At 44.4% G+C, this 18,144-nt stretch overlaps 1 protein-coding gene across 1 annotated transcript in view; it reads right to left on the reverse strand.

The window, feature by feature from the left end:
* MED23 (mediator complex subunit 23) overlaps positions 1–18,144 on the reverse strand; it is a 62,786-nt gene that overhangs the window by 39,094 nt on the left and 5,548 nt on the right. The window contains exons 2-10 of the mRNA XM_069974964.1: positions 15,296–15,327; positions 14,920–15,007; positions 12,936–13,060; positions 12,176–12,287; positions 11,589–11,687; positions 11,056–11,157; positions 10,576–10,645; positions 9,803–9,915; positions 8,104–8,199 (exon numbers count right to left, since the gene is read on the reverse strand). Of these exons, the coding sequence (XP_069831065.1) occupies positions 8,104–8,199; positions 9,803–9,915; positions 10,576–10,645; positions 11,056–11,157; positions 11,589–11,687; positions 12,176–12,287; positions 12,936–13,060; positions 14,920–15,007; positions 15,296–15,327 (837 nt within the window). The remainder of the gene's footprint in view (positions 1–8,103; positions 8,200–9,802; positions 9,916–10,575; positions 10,646–11,055; positions 11,158–11,588; positions 11,688–12,175; positions 12,288–12,935; positions 13,061–14,919; positions 15,008–15,295; positions 15,328–18,144) is intronic.

The raw sequence follows: 18,144 nt of genomic DNA on the forward strand, positions 1-18,144 counted from the left end.
ACTGAGGTAAACCAGTTTGTGCCAGAGCAGTAGGAGAAGTCAAGAACAGGTAAAGTAGGAATAACACCAAAACGGAGAAAACTACCATACCGAGGAAAAACCCAAAAGAAAATGGGTGGGTGCTGTGTCCCCCAATGAAGACTACGAGAAAGAGATTTTACGGTGAGTAAAAAATCCTCTTTTCTCGTGCGTCTTTATTGGGGGACACAGATACCATGGGACGTCCAAAAGCAGTCCATGGGGTGGGAAAGATAAACGCTAGACAAGGAGCTTGGTGAGAAGGTACAGAATAGCACCAACACAACCATCAACTAGGAATAGAGCAAGGGATGATGCTGAATGCATGAGAGAAAACCCTGACAGGTCTGCGGCAAAGGAAAGCGGGTCTAGTCCCTGGAGCAACGTGCTGCACTGCAGACAGAGTGGGTTGTGACCTTCCTGGAAGCCAGCGACCTGATGTAACATTGAGTCCAACAGAACTAGTAGGCTAGCTGTGGGGAAAAAAACCAGACGCCCAGCCATGTAGGCGACCACAGGCGGCAGGGACTTACTCTGAGGTAGAACAGAAAAAAGGCAAATACAACCATGACAGGAGAGACTGGAAAATGTTTCATGGCGCATAGAGGCCTAAGGTGTCAAATAAAGGAGAAGGACTGAGCGTCTCTCATAGAAGGTGCCACATGAGATGCAGGAGAAGCTGCGTCCCTGACTATGGAGCTGGGAATAATGGCCAGGCTGGAAGCTCCATAGGCATAGGAGTACAGTCTTTACTATGAAGACAAAGCTCAAGCACAAGAGAAGTATGGCGATCTGGGAGAAGCCATGGCCTATGACATGAGTGACCCCATCTGAGAAACACATAGATGGTAATATGAAGAATAAAGCTTTCCAAGCGTAAAGCAGTCCAGGGAAAGGAAGGAGCGGGAGAAAGGAAAACCGCGATAAGAATCTTGTGTAAGTTGACCTGGAAGGAGTACAGTAGTACCTGGTTCCCCGCAGTGCCCGACCGAAAAGAGGAGCAGAGGAAAGCCGGTAAGCTGGGAAAAAGTCAACTCCATGGGCTGTTAAAGCCTTAGAAAGGAGGTCGATCATATAAAACACTCCGCTCCAAGGAAGGCCTAGAGGTACTCGAGAGCAAGGAGTCCCAGAAGAAAACTGTCGAGGGAGGTCGAGGTAAGGCTGATGGGCACGGGAGTTGTCACAGGACAATGGGCACAGCAGTTAATAGATAGACTCGAGCCCATATGTAGACTAGATCTCTAAGACTCGAGCCCATATGTAGACTAGATCTAGAAATCAACGCCTCAAAATGTGAGCAGAGACGTTGCTTGGTAAGAGCAGAACAGTAAGAAAAAACATTGTGCGGAGACTAATGGCCACATGGAAGAGATCAAAGGATCAACCAGCTCAACCGGAGCCTCAGGCAATGAAAGGCGAGAGCCAGATGCATTCTGTTGGGCAGAGCCACAGAGAAACAAGAAGGCGTTAACAGCGAATGAGACAAGATGATAGAGAATTGGCAACTTGCCGAATAGATGTAAGCCTGGACACAATGTGATGAGTGTGGAGACGATAGAGCCTTAGGTAGGGCCAGACATGGGCCCCTGAACACCCCTGATTGCAAAGAGAGGACACCTTTAAAGGGATTAAGTTCTCGAGGACTCCACAAGGGAGACAAGATAAGAGAGGGGGGCAGTGAGTCCCGACTGGAGAGCATGGCAGGTCAACAAGAAGACCAAGGACAAGGAAGTCCAGCAGGAGTGCTCATAGAGGCCAGTGAGGGCCGGAACCCAAACCCACCTGTTGGAAGAAGCTATATTGGCCATAGGCAGATGTAGAAGGAGAAGTCCTACAGTAGTACTGTGATGGTCACGTAGGCAGTTGATGTCCTACCTACACCAGGGGTAGAGGAAACCCTTTACTGTTTTACCTGGGGATCAGAGAGGCCTCACTATACACAGATCAGTGAGAAGAGGCAAAGTGGCTGGTGCTGACCAAAGCCAGCTACCGGAAGTAAAGCACCATGAGAAACTAAGACCAAACGCTGCTGAGGACCATCTGCAGTATAGCAGAAGAGGCGGTCTAAGCAATACAAGCCATACTACTGGGGAACAGCCAGCAATACAAATGCAAGTACGTGGCCGTTATGCCCAGATGAAGGACAGAAGAACCGCCCTGACAGTACCAGGAGAAATAGTGACCGGATCTGTATGCTGCCGGCCACCTAGAGGACCAGAGTAAGACAGTACAACAGTCCGGGGCAGATAAAGCAGGGGGTTCTGTACCTTGTGAAGTGGAACACGTAGCAGGATGTTTGGGCTTTAGAAAGGATACAGCCCAACAGGAAGACACCAAGGTTACACTGCCTGAGAGCAGGTAATGAGACTTGTCAAGGGAAACATATAGAAGACAACATGGTGTAGTAACAAGTTACCCTATGATGATCCCCTGAAGTGACAGGCACAGATCATGGAAGTCCTATGAGGAGGAAAAGGTAATATACAGGGTAACACGAGCGTACTAGCTGCAAGCAGTAAGTAACAGAGGACCAGCATACAAGAGATACAAATACCTGGACTGGAAGCAGGTAATGTGCCTGGTCAGACATGTAAACAAGACATGTAACATAGGTCTACAGAGTGTGCTATGGGAGCAGGGAAAAAGATAGGACTGTGTCCCAACGTAAATGCGAACTGGACACGAGAAATGCCCAGCATCACCAGGATAGTGAGTGGACCTGAAGAAGGTGTTATATCGTATAACCGAATACCACAATCTGTGCACACTGAACTACAGGTAATGTAGTTGTATCCATATCATGCAGCAGAGGGCAAAGCTCTGAATAACCTTGTACCACCATCTGGGAGGGGGTAGCGTGTCCGGTTCTATGTATGTGACATCATGCAGTAAAGGAATCTATTTCATGAAGATGAGAGGCAGGTTTGAAGCACTGCCCGCTAATGGGTGATGTGAATGACCGGATATTTGTTGTACCTATGATGTCCTGTAGCAGAGGGGAAAGCTCTGAGTAACACAGGAACAACGACTGACAATGGGTGATGTGTCTGGTCCCATAACCTGCATGACAAACCATGTAGCAGAGGGTTCTGTAGTGAGAGCACAGGAACACCACATAGTAAGAGGTAATGTGTCTGGTTCCATGTCCTGCTTGCGACACCAATTAGCAAAGGATTCTGCCCCGAGAACACAGTAGTCCCCCTAGGAACGGTAATGTGTCTGGTTTCGCGTCGTGCTTGTGACACCATGTAGCAGAGGGTTCTGCTCAGAGCACAATTACACTGCCTGGAAAACAGGCAACGTGTCTGGTTCCATGTACTTACCGAGACACCATGTAGCAGAGGGTTCTGCTCAGAGCACAGATACGCCACCTGATAGCGGGTAATGTGTCTAGTTCCGTCCTACTTGTGACACCATGTAGCAGAGGGTTCTGCTTAGAGCACAGATACGCCACCTGATAGCGGGTAATGTGTCTGGTTCTGTTTCCTGCGTGACACCATGTAGCAGAGGGTTCTGCTCAGAGCACAGATACGCCACCTGATAGCGGGTAATGTGTCTGGTTCCGTCCTACTTGTGACACCATGTAGCAGAGGGTTCTGCTTAGAGCACAGATACGCCACCTGATAGCGGGTAATGTGTCTGGTTCCGTCCTACTTGTGACACCATGTAGCAGAGGGTTCTGCTCAGAGCACAGATACGCCACCTGATAGCGGGTAATGTGTCTGGTTCCGTCCTACTTGTGACACCATGTAGCAGAGGGTTCTGCTCAGAGCACAGATACGCCACCTGATAGCGGGTAATGTGTCTGGTTCCGTCCTACTTGTGACACCATGTAGCAGAGGGTTCTGCTCAGAGCACAGATACGCCACCTGATAGCGGGTAATGTGTCTGGTTCCGTCCTACTTGTGACACCATGTAGCAGAGGGTTCTGCTCAGAGCACAGATACGCCACCTGATAGCGGGTAATGTGTCTGGTTCCGTCCTACTTGTGACACCATGTAGCAGAGGGTTCTGCTCAGAGCACAGATACGCCACCTGATAGCGGGTAATGTGTCTGGTTCCGTCCTACTTGTGACACCATGTAGCAGAGGGTTCTGCTCAGAGCACAGATACGCCACCTGATAGCGGGTAATGTGTCTGGTTCCGTCCTACTTGTGACACCATGTAGCAGAGGGTTCTGCTCAGAGCACAGATACGCCACCTGATAGCGGGTAATGTGTCTGGTTCCATCCTACTTGTGACACCATGTAGCAGAAGGATCTCTCTGAGGGCACAGAAACACTGAATCTGATGGGGAATGTGTCTGTGTGCATGTGGTTGTATATATGTATTAATGTAATTGTATATATATAAAATCTGACACAGGAGGGGTCAACCAGCACCAAAAATGCTGGATCTGCTGCCTAAGGGTTGCTGGAACAGTGCAAGGAACCTAGGACATAATAAAACCTGATGCAAGCCATTTTCCTATATGTAATGGTGTAATTATCACTTCCACCAGTAGGTGGCAGGAGAGATGCATTGTGTCCCAGGCTGCTGGAATAGAGAACAGTGTGTGTGGTAGCTCCATCAGGAGACCACACACACACACACACATGTGGCAGGGGGAGGGGGGAAGCAGCATCCCTCAGTGCAGGCTCCAGAGAGAGCCATAAGGGGGGATGCCGCGGTCCGCGCTGCACCCGAAAAGGGGCGGGGCCTACCGGGAGGGGGCGGGGCATCCTACAGTGAAGGCTCCACATAGAGCCACAAGTAAGGCTAAGGTGGGATGCTGCGGGCCGCCTGGTTCCCGAAAGGGGGCGGGGCCTACCGGGAGGGGGCGGAGCATTTCAGTACAGGCTCCACAGCTTGTAAAAAAGGGCGCAATTCTCCGGCGCGGCACCCGGAAGGGGCGGGGCCTACCGGAGGAGGCGGGGCCTCCCCAGCGCAGGCTCCAGTGAGAGCCAAACATAATAAAAAGGGAATGAAGCGGGCCGGTCAGCGCCCCAAAGGGGGCGGGGCATACCGGGAGGGGGCGGAGTCAGCCCAGTGAGTACTCTGGAGAGCCACCATAGAGGAAAGAAGGGGCAGGATGCCGCGGCCCCCGGTAAGGGGCGGGGCTTAGGGAAAAGGGGCGGAGCATCCTTTAGTATGGTCTCTAGAGCCACATGAAGGGAAAAGTGCGGGAAGCTGCGGCCTGCGCAGCACCCAGTCAGGGGAGGGACATCCCTCACAGTGCAACCCATGGCACACAGAGAGACACTAATAAAAATAAAATGGTGGAGAGGGCTGGCCTGCTACTGAGGGGAGACCCCGGGTGAGAATAAAATGGCGGCCTGGGAGGGAGGGCAGGGGGAATATACTCACCAGGTAGGAGCACATACTCACCCAGTCGTCTTCAGCCGGTGGGTGCCTCACCTTAACGCGCCAAGCTTTGGGGGGCGAGGCGGGAAGGGGCTGTGCGGATACAGAGTCCGCAGAAAGGCGACCAGATAGTCAGACTGATCTGGGGCCCTGGTGTCACGTTGCCGGCCGGTGGCGACCGAGGGGTGACAGCCCATTTACATTTATGGTCTGTTCCCTGGTCGCATAGTGAGGGGATCAGGGTGAGTTTTAGATAACCCACCGTGCCCAAGAATCCATAGGACCTAGAAGGAAAAAGAAAATCTAACTAACTAAACATAAAGGAAGAAACTGGTCTGGAGAACCCAGACCTGTGTCTGCCTCCTACTGACACTAAGCTAAACTGGTTTACCTCAGTGCCTGTGGGCGGTTATATCCTGCTCAGGAGGAGTCACTTCCTTTGTTTCTCTTAGTGTCAGCGCCTCCTAGTGGCAGCAGCCTATACCCATGGTATCTGTGTCCCCCAATAAAGACGCACGAGAAATGGGTGATAAATATGCATGAAATTAAAAAAAGGCTGATTATAAACCTACACGTTACCCTTTTATAATAAATGATGGGCAACAGCAGTTCGATCACTTCTGACACAGTGTAAAAATAATACACACAGTGGAAATTAAAGAATCAATTATGCCATAAATCCATGGAGGTCTGATCATTTCTACACCAATAATGGCAGAAATGTAAGAGTCCTTATAGACGTAAAGATTTCTTGGTCGCAAATGAGCGCCCATCAGCGAGATCAGAGGCTCCTTTGCAGTGCCTTTACACGGCACGAGAAATTAAGTGGCTGGGCTGCACAAACGATCCTTATATAATTAGTGCAGCTCTGGAAACTGACAGCACAGACATGTATATCTCTGCGCTATGAGTTTCCATATCACAAGCAGTCTATACTTACCAGATTGCTTGTGATCCGGCCTCCAGCTGTATCTTCATCCAGAGAAAGCAGTGGCCTGAAGATACAGCCGGCGGCTGGAGGACTAGAAAGGCCAGATGCTTGATCACAAGCAATGCAGATGGTAGGTACAGACTGCTTGTGATCTGTGCTGTCAGTTTCCTGTTATCAACCACACAATACCCTGTTTACACAAGATGATGTGCAGCCAACAAAGATAAATTTCAAAGCAAGTTCTAATCAGACGATCAGCCAATAATAAGCGGGTTTACCCGCTCTTCAGCTGATTGCAGTCACTTTTACACTTTGACTGCAGAAGCTTTTCTAGCTACGCTCCTGGCCAATGATCTGCCTGTATAAAAGGCCCAGTGTCAAGTCTTCTAACCATTACATTCCTATAAGCTGTGCTTGGCTAATAGGTGTGGTTCTATCTTTAGATCGAAGCTCCACTCCCTCAAAAATGGTTGCACCTGCCAGAGGTGGTCTGGAAGCAAAACTACATAAACAATGTAGCTCATTGGCTACACTGTTTGCGCTACTCCTATTAAAGTCAATGCGAGTTTTGAAAATTGTGTAATCCCCCACCAAATCCAGTACGTATGTATGTAATAAAAACACAAATAAATGTAGATGGTAAAAACACATGCAATGAATGCACAGTGAGTAATTCTTGGCTATTAAGCTGGTACACCCATGTGGGACACCTATGGCATAGGTCCACAGGATGTGCCATATGTGTTCCCTAGATGCCTCCAAACAGTTTAAGCCAACCAGAGGTTAACAGTGTGAGCTCACGGTCTACACCATTTGTGCAAAACCTACGGAAGTCAAACAAAGCCATAGGGGGCCGGAGAGCCCTCGATCTGAAGATAGGTGCAGGTACCAGAGATGGGAGCAGCATGTAGGGGACACATGTCATATTCAGTGGATAAGTGTCCCACATAGGTATATCACTTTAAGTGTAACAAACAATCCAGATGTATAAGCACACACAAACATACCAGAAAAGTAAAACCTTAAAAAAAAAATCCCTTGCACCTAGATTTGTAAATGCCTTCAATCAAGCTATACCACAAGTCAAAAACACAGACATGAAGAGAAAGAATCTGGATTGCAGAAGCGCTGAAATGATCATCTACAAAGGACATCTAACTAACTGTATGTGTGAAATTGGTAATGTTTCAGCTTTGCCAATTTCAAGCCCTGACCGAGTAATGTGTGTTTTCTAAGTGGGATCAGTGGCTACAAAGCAGCCAGCGGTACTGTTAGTCACAATACAAGAAGAAGGTTGTGAACATACCTGAGCAATGTTCAAGGTCTAGAGCATTGGAGGATGGGCAGGACAAGACAGAACAAAAATAAAGGAAGAAAAAAAGAAAAGACAAAACAGTGACTATGAGGCCTGCCTCAAGATGCCCTGTGTCAGCATATACCCACCAATTGCATGTGCAAAGGGAAGCAACACCTTACTTTGTCCTAAAGGGCAATGACATTTTCAAAGTATACTGAGGTAGGATTTACTGACTACATGGTGTAGTAAGGGCTGACACAGGGCTCTCTTGAGACTGGCCTTATAGGAAGGGGAAAGCAATGCAAAACAAAAAGTCATTTTCAAATATCTACTGCGCTATAAAACCCCCAGGCAGGAAGGACCAAATAAGATGGGGAGCTTTCAAAGAACCCACAAGGTACTAAAAGAAATATAAAAAGGGACTACTATCACAACTGTTTTGTTCTGTATGCTATAGCAAACAAAAATGTAAGGGATAGAGCAATAGTGATAGGGTAAATATGCATGCTAATACCTGCTTGTTTAGACCTAACATGTTGCACACCATATCCCTGGAGTATGGCTGCTCCAGGACATATCTCAACAGAGCCGTCTGGGGTTCAAATAAATCCTGCAAGAAAAGACATAATGCACATGACGTAACAATGCTTTCAATAATCCAAAATTATAGTAACATTCATGAACAAATGCAGTGGCCCCTTCAATCTGATGACTGGTGTGGGTGCCAGGAGATGGACCCTCACTGATAAGCATAGGTCCTCAAGAAAAAGGGCCCAGCTGACCCCTTTGAAGGGGTTTTCCCACTAAGATCATGTATCACCTATCCAATGAATAAGTAATAGCTAAGAGTCTGACCTCCAATGATCACAAGAATGACAGTCCTTGGTGATAGTGTTGAGTAGATCTGTCAAAATGTTGGGGTTTGGCAATGTTATCTGAACCCAAACACTAAGCATTCCCTGAGGCTTCAGTGGTTAGATAAAGCCCTAGGAAGTCCTGGAGAACATGGAAACAGCCATAGGCTGTATCTGTGTTTTCCTGGCAGTCCTAGGTCTGTATCCAACTACTGCAGCAGCAAGGTTTTAAACGTCCAGCCCTTTGGTAAGATTGCCAGACTCGAACATTATGACTTATCCGCTTAATACTAGTGATAAATATTTGTGGGAAAGCACCTTTGACTCCTCTAGACTTCAAAGGAGAGGTTTAGACACCACTGTTGCCACCTGTCCATTGTTCTATCAGAACTGAGGCAGCCAACAATTAGGAAACATAGGTCCCCGGACTTGTTTTCTCACAAGGTGAATGTCCTAGAGGTGGGATCAATACCAATCAGGTGTTTGGCATATCCTGTGGCTATGCTTAGATGAGAATAATATATAGTTATTGGATCAGTAATAGCTTACATTGCTGGGTAATACCACAAAGACTTTTTGTTAAATTCATTAATTAATGAACAAACAAAATTGCTTTATACACACTGTTTGAGTTGAGCACATACATATGAACTAGATTGTCTTATAATTTTTGGTAACGCTACATTATTATAAATGATGCTCAGACATATCCAGCGAAAATTTTTATTGAAGAATTGTACCATCATACACATAAAGTGCTTTTTCCCTGCACTTACTACTGCATCAAGTCTTTCTGGATAAAATAGTGATGTCACGACCCGACTCCCAGAGCTGTGCGGGCTGTGGCTGCTGGAGAGGATGATGGCTGGGGGATGCTCAGTGTCCCTCCAGTGCCATCTGTCCCTCTGCCATCATCCTCTCCAGCAGCCGCAGCCCGCACAGCTCTGGGAGTCGGGTCGTGACATCACCATTTTATCCAGGAAGTGAAGCCCTGATGAAGTAGTAAGTGCAGGGAAAAAAGCACTTTATGTGTATTTCCCGTAATAAGTGTATATTGGTAATTTGTATAACTTTTGGGGGGCAATACAATACTTTATTTAATAACAATATCGCTGGACATCTCCTTGAACGTCATATTGGCATAATCATGCATATAATGGTGCAAGAAGTGTAGACCAACTAAACTAGGTGTATCTGGAATTAAGAAGTCTTGGACAGTTTAGTGGCGAATGAAAACACAAAAGGAAAAAGGCAAATGCTAGGTAATAGTCTAAGAAGGGTAAATAGCTACTATGCAGTCCACTACATTCACTCAGCCAAGTACACAATAAAAAATACCACTTTTTTTTTTATTCTTACCTTGTCATAAGGCAAAAGACCTTTCAGTGGAAAGCGCAACGTCAAAGGGTCCAACTTCCAAGAGTTACAGATTGCTCCCGAATTATTCACCACTGGAAGAAGACTGCAGCGGCCTTGGGACATTGTGTGTAATAAAGAAGCATAAACCTTCTTTCCAAAAGTTTTAAACACATTTACAAGATTCTTTATTCATTTGATATTACATTAACAAAATATAATGAGAGGGCCAGCTGTGCTTTTCTGCAACTAAGATTTAGCGAAACAAAGAAAATGTGTGTGCAACTCGTGTTTGAGGATACCTTAGAGCGGTGCCCAAGGTAAATAGCCGTTACATGATGATGAGCACCAGTGCAGAACAGCATGCCGATGCCCCTAGATCACATTTCCCGGCACAGGCTGTGTACGATCCCTATTATTTAGAATAGGGCTTGTATACAGAAATCGTTCCGTGTGGGAAGTAACCAAGAAAAAGCGATCTTCTAGCATCAGTTGCATGCTGTTTTCAAATTGAATTTATCTTTTAAAAGTACCTTTTATGCCAAGGCTATAACACATTACCTATTCATGGAACAGATAATAAGTATCTGACTGGTGAAAGGTAAAACCACTTGAACCCTGACTGATCATGTGAACAGAGGTCCCCTGTCCTGAAGTAAATGGAGCAGGAGTGTGCATGCTTGGCCACCACTGCTTTCATTCACTATGAGACTGCAGAAGATAGGGTTCAGTGGTGAATAGATCATAAGTCTTAGCGGTTTCTTTTTTAAACTTACCACATATAGAGTTAATTCTTGCTGTGGGTCTAAAACTGTCAACAAAGTCTGACACCAAGTTCCCCAATAACTAAAAAACAAAACAAAAAGGCAACAATTAGGTCTGTAAAGAATCATAGATAATAAAGAGAGTATAAAAACAAAACTTTTTTATGTTTCTTAGTAAGGCATATGCTTAGCATGTATTTGCTTAGTGGTGTACCAACAAAGGTATGCCCATCCATCATCAATTCCATAAAAATAGTTCTATGAATAAACACAGCACAATGAAGTGTGCGGCCTGAGCTCCATTCATTCAGTAAACAATTTTCCTCTTGTGATCAGTGGGGGTCAAGGCCCTACAAATCTGCTTGTTATCCCCCATTCTGTAGTTGGGGGGGATTACTTTTAGAGTTGGGAATATCCCCTTTAATAAGTGTAGAATAGTGCTTAGAAATATTAAGAACAATGTTCTGCATGAGTGGTTCTATAAATCCTTACCCAATGTGGAAGTTTTCCCTCGGGATATAGTTTACGAATTTCTGTTACCGAGAAGTATGCAGGAAGAAGGCACGCATTTCTATCCAAAATGTAGGCCACAACCTAAAATAGAAAATGTTACTTAGTCTGAAGCTGAATATTCAGCCCTATGTTGTGGCCATTATCTAAATCCCTCCCATTTAAAACAAATACATTTTTATATACATCTCAGTGTTCAAATGTGTTTATGGAACTTAGAGTGCCCTGGCCTGTTCATTTAAGTCAGTCAAAATGCCACTGATCTGAGATTGGCTATGATTACCGTAAGGATTGACCATCAATCAGTATAAATAATAAATAATCACAATATAAATTGAATGCTATGGCAAGTCAGTTTACACTACAGGCTCAAGAGTTTCTAAGTGGTTATGACCAAGAAGACCTATGTCCAATTATGTGGGCGGTGGTCTAATAAAAGAGAATGGTTGCACAGGATGATTCCATTTATCTATAGTATATACGAGTGGAGATACGGACGCCCTTCTGAAAATTACCTCTCTTGCTGCTAGAAGCTGTTGTACAACAGCAGAGCTCACAGTGTTTGGAATAGTGTGAATTTTCTCCACTATTACTTTCAAGAGATCTCTCACTCCCTGAAAAAAAGATATAAAAACAAAAGTAAACTCTGAGCAACGCAAAGACTAAGATCAATGTGGGAATGTTAAAATGTACCTCCAGCATTGGCCTCTCACCAACTGTCCAAACCCCAAGCAAGTTCTACGGACTGTCCTGTTCGGGCAGGACACCAACGCTGGGAGTACATTTTAAAGGCAATTTAAATTTTAAAAAAAATAACATCAAATGCTACAATGAGTTTACAGGGACAATGCTTACAAGATTATATCTTCACCAAAATGTAACCCTCTACAGAACACAACCTAATGTGACTATTAGGTCAATACGTATAAAGGAAAAAAAAAAAAAACAACACTCTAAATCAGTGTAAAATAAATTACTTTGTTCTTCTTGCAGCGGAAAACATGCAAAATCTTTGTCTTAATGAGAAGTTTCCCAGCCAGTGAACTCTGTATTTGAAAATGAACAAAATATGAAGCATGAGATATACATTATGGGTACATACCTTATAATCCACACCACCGATAATCTTCAGAACCAGCTTAAAGGTTAACACCCAAAGTTGTGTTCTTTCCCATTCCAAGGCGTCAGAGTTGACTAAAGCCTCACACACCATTCTAAGAAAAAATACACATACTAAAGCTTTCCAAAAAAGCATTGAAAGCAGCAAAATGAAGAAGCATTTAAAAAGGGAACCAATCAGCCCAATTGGGCCAATACGGTTCCCTGGAGGGCTGTATAAAGTTCCTGCAGCAGCCGCGGCACGTACCGGCCACGGATGCTACAGAAGCTTTATACCGGAGAAAAAGGAGTTTAATGACTTGAGCTCCTGACAGGCAGAGGCGGGGAGGTAGTCATTTGGGTGGTTCCCCGACCGTCACTAGTCACTGCTCTCTGCCTGTCAGTGCGCTCGGAGGAGATGAGTGACAGGCAGAGAGGCCAGTAACGGACCTCTCTGTCTGTCACTCATCCCTCACCTGGGGAGTTGTGTGTGGAGAGAAAGTTAACTCATTAACCCCTTCTTTATTGACACAGTGCTCTTTATTCATAAAGAACACCTTACCTACCTATTTTTCAGTTGGAACAAACTGTCTGCGTTTCAGTCATTTCTTATGATAATATTTTCTTTGATATACAAGTGATTTGGACTAAGAGCATGTTCCCAGAACAAATTACGCTTGTAATCCAAGGTTTCACTGTATATTAACTTGAATGTAATAGAAAAAAAAAAAAGATATAAATAATGTGCCAACTCATTAACATACCTTGGAGGAAGGACAGAGGTTTCTACAGCCATGGCCAAACAGTCATACAGGAAAGAGATTCTTTTTGGACTATGTTGCCCATGAATGAACCTAACAATCCACTGAACACATTGCTCATGAGAATCCTGAAGTAATAAAATAAAAAAATATATATAATCATTTACTAAAATTTATTTTAGCAAAACTAGTTTTGATAGAGAAGCGTTCTCAAAGATCACATCTAGACGCAGCTTTACCAAATAAATAATGAATGTTAAATCAATATTAAATGGTGTATTAATAAAATTCACATGATAAATTGTGTGGCGGAAAATTCCTTTAGGAGAAAGCAAAAAAAAAAAAAAACACACATTTTCTTTTCTGATATTACCTCATTAGGTATAAGCAATCTATAGAAAAAAATAAATATAACTATATGTTATCACATATCACATATAATCCTATATGAATCACAGGATTCAAAGGTGGTTATCAAGGCTAAAAAAAAAAAAAAAAAAAAAAAGAAAGAAATTGCTGGCCTATCTTTGTCATAGGTTAGCAATATCAGATTGACAAAAATCTGAATTCTTGCACTCATAAGCGCTTGCACTTTTTCACCTAGAGACCCATATGAGCTCTTATTTTTGATGACACCAATTGTACATTGCAATGACACACTTCCTTTTTTTGGGGTGAAATTGCAGACAACTTTATGGGACGTGTGACTAAGGCCTTAACCCTTTAAGGACATGGCCCATTTTCGTTTTTACGTTTTCGTTTTTTCCTCCTTGTGTTTAAAAGGTCATAGCACTTGCATTTTTCCACCTAGAAACCCACATGAGCCCTTATTTTTTGCGTCACTAATTGTACTTTGCAATTACAGGCTGAATTTTTGCATAAAGTACACTGCGAAACCAGAAAAAAATTCAAAGTGTGGTGAAATTGAAAAAAAAAAACCGCATTTCTTTTATTTGGGGGAAATGTGTTTTTACGCCATTCGCCCTGTGGTAAAACTGACTTGTTATGCATGTTCCTCAAGTCGTTACGATTAAAACGATATATAACATGTATAACTTATATTATATCAGATGGCCTGTAAAAAATTCAAACCGTTGTTAACCAATATACGTGCCTTAAAATCGCTCCATTCCCAGGCTTATAGCACTTTTATCCTTTGGTCTATGGGGCTGTGCGAGGTGTCATTCTTTGCGCCATGATGTGATCTTTCTATCGGTACCTTGATTGCGCATATACAACTTTTTGATTGCTTTATATTACATTTTTTCTGTATTTGATGCGACCAAAAATGCGCAATTTTGCACTTTGGGATTTTTTTGCGCTGACGCCGTTTACCGTACGAGATCAGGAATGTGATTAATTAATAGTTCGGGCGATTACGCACGCGGCGATAGCAAACATGTTTATTTATTTGTTTACTTTTATTTAAAACCTGGGAAAAGGGGGGTGATTCAGACTTTTATTAGGGGAGGGGGCTTTTTACTATTAACAACACTTTTTTTTTTTTTTTTACACATATACTAGAAGCCCCCCTGGGGGACTTCTAGTATATACACTTGGATCTCTCATTGAGATCTCTGCAGCATAGATATGCTGCAGAGATCCATGAGATCGGCACTCGTTTGCGTTCGGCTGCTGCAGCAGCCGAAAACGAACGAGTGCCGAGCCGAGGACGGCGCCATCTTGGACGCGTCCCCGGCCGGCATCAGTAACGGAGATCGCTCCTCCGGGACAAGGTCCCGGAGGAGCGATCTCCCCCACTAGACCCCAGGGAAACGTTGCCTCCGGTAATCGGAGGCAGCTGTCAACTTTGACAGCTGCCTCCGATTAGCTAATTAGCAGCGGTCCCGGGCTAATAGCAGCGGTCCCGGGCTACTCGCGGCGCGGCCCCGCTTTGAAGTGCAAGTGAGGTCATATGACGTACGCATACGTCCTATGTCCTTAAGAGGTTAAACTGTAATTAAATAATAAATTGAGGACATCATACCTGAGGAAGGTCACTCCAGAACTGTCTAAATGCACCAAGGCAGCTCATAAGCTTTGTCTTTTCATCTTCTGGTGTATCCATAAACATACTAAAAAAAAAAAAATCATGTTTGTTAGGTACTACAGAATGTTACATCTAATGGGGCATACTCACCTCTGCAAAAACATTTCCATGCACAGACAGTATTCTGTGGTCCGGACCTAAGAGCTCCCAGCATCATGATTCATTATGATCCTGGAAGCTCCAAAACTGTTTAAGTTTGTACGGCTGTGTCAGTACAGTAGCGTGAACTTTTAAACAGGTGAAAACAGGTGAACAACTTATGAAAAAAAATAAAAAAATTAAGTAATTAAAATAGAAGAGGCAAAGTACTCACCCAGCAAAGGCTTCTTCAATCACCTCTGTTTTCTGTATAAAGAAAAGAAAAACATTAAAAGGATAAAGGATGCCAATTCCAAATCTGTAGTTTGTAGCTTTCTACTCCTTCATATTTTACCGCTGTAAGCCTACAAACCGGGCATGTTGATGCATAGAGAGGACAACTTAGCTCTAGAATATAATGGAGAGGACTACTTAGCCAACCTCATTTCAAAAATTGGCGTATTCTACAACTAGTACACACAAATACCTCTACTTGCAAATAGACAGAAGCCCCTCTAAAGAAATTCCCAGCCGAATTTAAAGGCCCTTTACACACATGCGTGATATAGGCCCTTTATTTTGGCCTTTTGGACTGAACAAGTATTAGACTCATTGCATCATAGCTAGTGACAATGCAGTGAGCTCCTGAATGCCAGGAACAGAAGATTACTCTTTAAGGCTGGGTTCACACTACGTATATTTCAGTCAGTATTGTGGTCCTCATATTGCAACCAAAACCAGGAGTGGATTAAAAACACAGAAAGGCTCTGTTCACACAATGTAGAAATTGAGTGGATGGCCGCCATATAACAGTAAATAACTGCCATTATTTCAATACAACAGCCAATGTTTTAAAATAACAGCAAATATTTGCGATTAAAGGGGTAGTGCGGCGCTCAGAAATTATTCACAAAATAACACACATTACAAAGTTATACAACTTTGTAATGTATGTTATGTCTGTGAATCGCTCCGTTCCCCGTGTCCCCCCACCCCCACCCGTGTACCCAGAAGTGTGGTGCATTATACATTACCTGATCCGTGTCGAGGGCCGTCCGCCATCTTATGCCAAACGTCATCTTCGGACGGACGGCCGAGTCGCTGCCGCCCGCCCCCCCCCCCCCCTCCGCCGCGTCACAACTGTGCTCAGCCGCGATTGGCTGAGCAGTTATGCTCAGCCAATCGCGGCTGAGCACAGTTATGCTCAGCCAATCGCGGCTGAGCATCGGATGACGCTGCAGAGGGCGGACAGCATTCGGAACAGTCGGAGCTGTTCGCCGTCTGCCCGAAGAAGACGTCGCTGAATGAAGATAGAAGACTGGTGTCGGCACGTGACAGGTATGTATAGCGCACCACACTTCCGGGTACACGGGTGGGGGTGGTGGGACACGGGGAAGGGGGCCATTCACAGACATAACATACATTACAAAGTTGTATAACTTTGTAATGTGTGTTATTCTGTGAATAATTTCTGAGCGCCGCACTACCCCTTTAAGTGGCAGCTATCCACTCAATTTCAACATTGTGTGAACAGAGCCTTTCCTTGTATTCAATCCACTCCTGGTTTTGGTTGCAATATGAGGACCACAATACTGACTGAAATATACGTAGTGTGAACCCAGCCTAAAAGCATATATGAAAGGAGAAATCACCAAATAAGTGACCAAAAAATTACATATTGATTATTGTGCTAAAAACATACACCTCATAGAAAAGAAGATAAAAAGGCTATATGGGTCAGATTTTTTTTCCCCTGTGGATAGGGAATAAGTTTAAATGGGAAAACCCTTTTAAGCCAAAGTTATATAAATTTGTAATTTACTTCTATTAAAAAAAAAAATCTCAAGTCTTCCAGTACTTATCAGCTGCTGTATATCCTGTTGGAAGTGTGTATTATTCCACTGGAATAGTGGGTAGGTATTATTTCCACAGTGACACAGTGCTCTCTGCTGTCACCTCTGTCCATGACTGGAACTATCCAGAGCAGTAGCAAATCCCCATAGGAATGCCCTGCTCTGGACAGTTCCTGACATAGACAGAGGTGGCAGCAGAGAGCACTCTGTCAGAATAGAAAAAATACACCACTACCTAGAGGACATACAGCAGCTGATAAGTACTTGAAGACTTGAGGTTTTCAAACAAAGGTAAATTACAAATCTGTATAACTTTCTGATATCAATTGATCTGAAAGAATTTTCCTTTTTATTTATTTTTTTACCAGCGTACCCCTTTATATTCCACTCAAACATAAATCTTGACATGTTGTTGCCAATGGTGAGACTAAAAATTCAAGAAGTAGTTCACAAAAAAAATGTTTTTTGTCAACTGCTTCTTTCAGTCCATACTTGTTATCTATTCAGTCTCCTTCTCCCAGTTCTGAGATGCTGCTTAGTTTTTCTCTCAACCTGGAAGGCTTTATCTGCAACTTTGTAACTTCTTTGTAATGCTGGGAGGGTTAATCTGAGGTGAGGCTGCTGTAATCAGTGCAAGTCAGCGCTGCTAATGCTAATAAATTCATGAGATGCATCAAGAGGCATAGATACTAAAGAGGAGAACATACTCATAGATACTAAAGATGAGCTACAAAAACATGGCCACTTTTCCCCCCTACTGTTGTCTCCAGTTCAGGTGTGGTTTGCAATTAAGCTCCAATTACTTCAATGGAACTGAGTTTCAAAACCCCACCCAAACTGGAGACAACAGTAGGGGGAAAGTGGCCATGTTTTTGTAGCGTTGGATAACCCCTTTAAGGAAACGTGCTGGTACATCCCCCTGCACGCTTCCCAAACATCCCCCTGTACCCTCCGGGCCCTCCTTGGTTATGCCGCAATCTTACATTTTTGAAGTCCCGCGCTGTATGGTAATAAGGTGTAAGTAGTCACGGTGGGCGTATGTAGCCATGGTCCTGGGCGGCTGTGAACGGTGTAATCATGCCCAAAGGGGCGTGATTGAAGGAGATGGCTCTGCCGACTTCACCCGGGGGACTGCGTTCACGACGGCGGCGCTGCGACGTCTTTAGCACGCCGCGCAAGCGCAGAACATCAGCGTCTTCTCCTGCCGTACTGCGCATGCGCGGCGTGCTAA

The sequence above is a fragment of the Dendropsophus ebraccatus genome, chromosome 6 (assembly GCF_027789765.1).
Source record: "Dendropsophus ebraccatus isolate aDenEbr1 chromosome 6, aDenEbr1.pat, whole genome shotgun sequence".
NCBI classification, from domain to species: domain Eukaryota; kingdom Metazoa; phylum Chordata; class Amphibia; order Anura; family Hylidae; genus Dendropsophus; species Dendropsophus ebraccatus.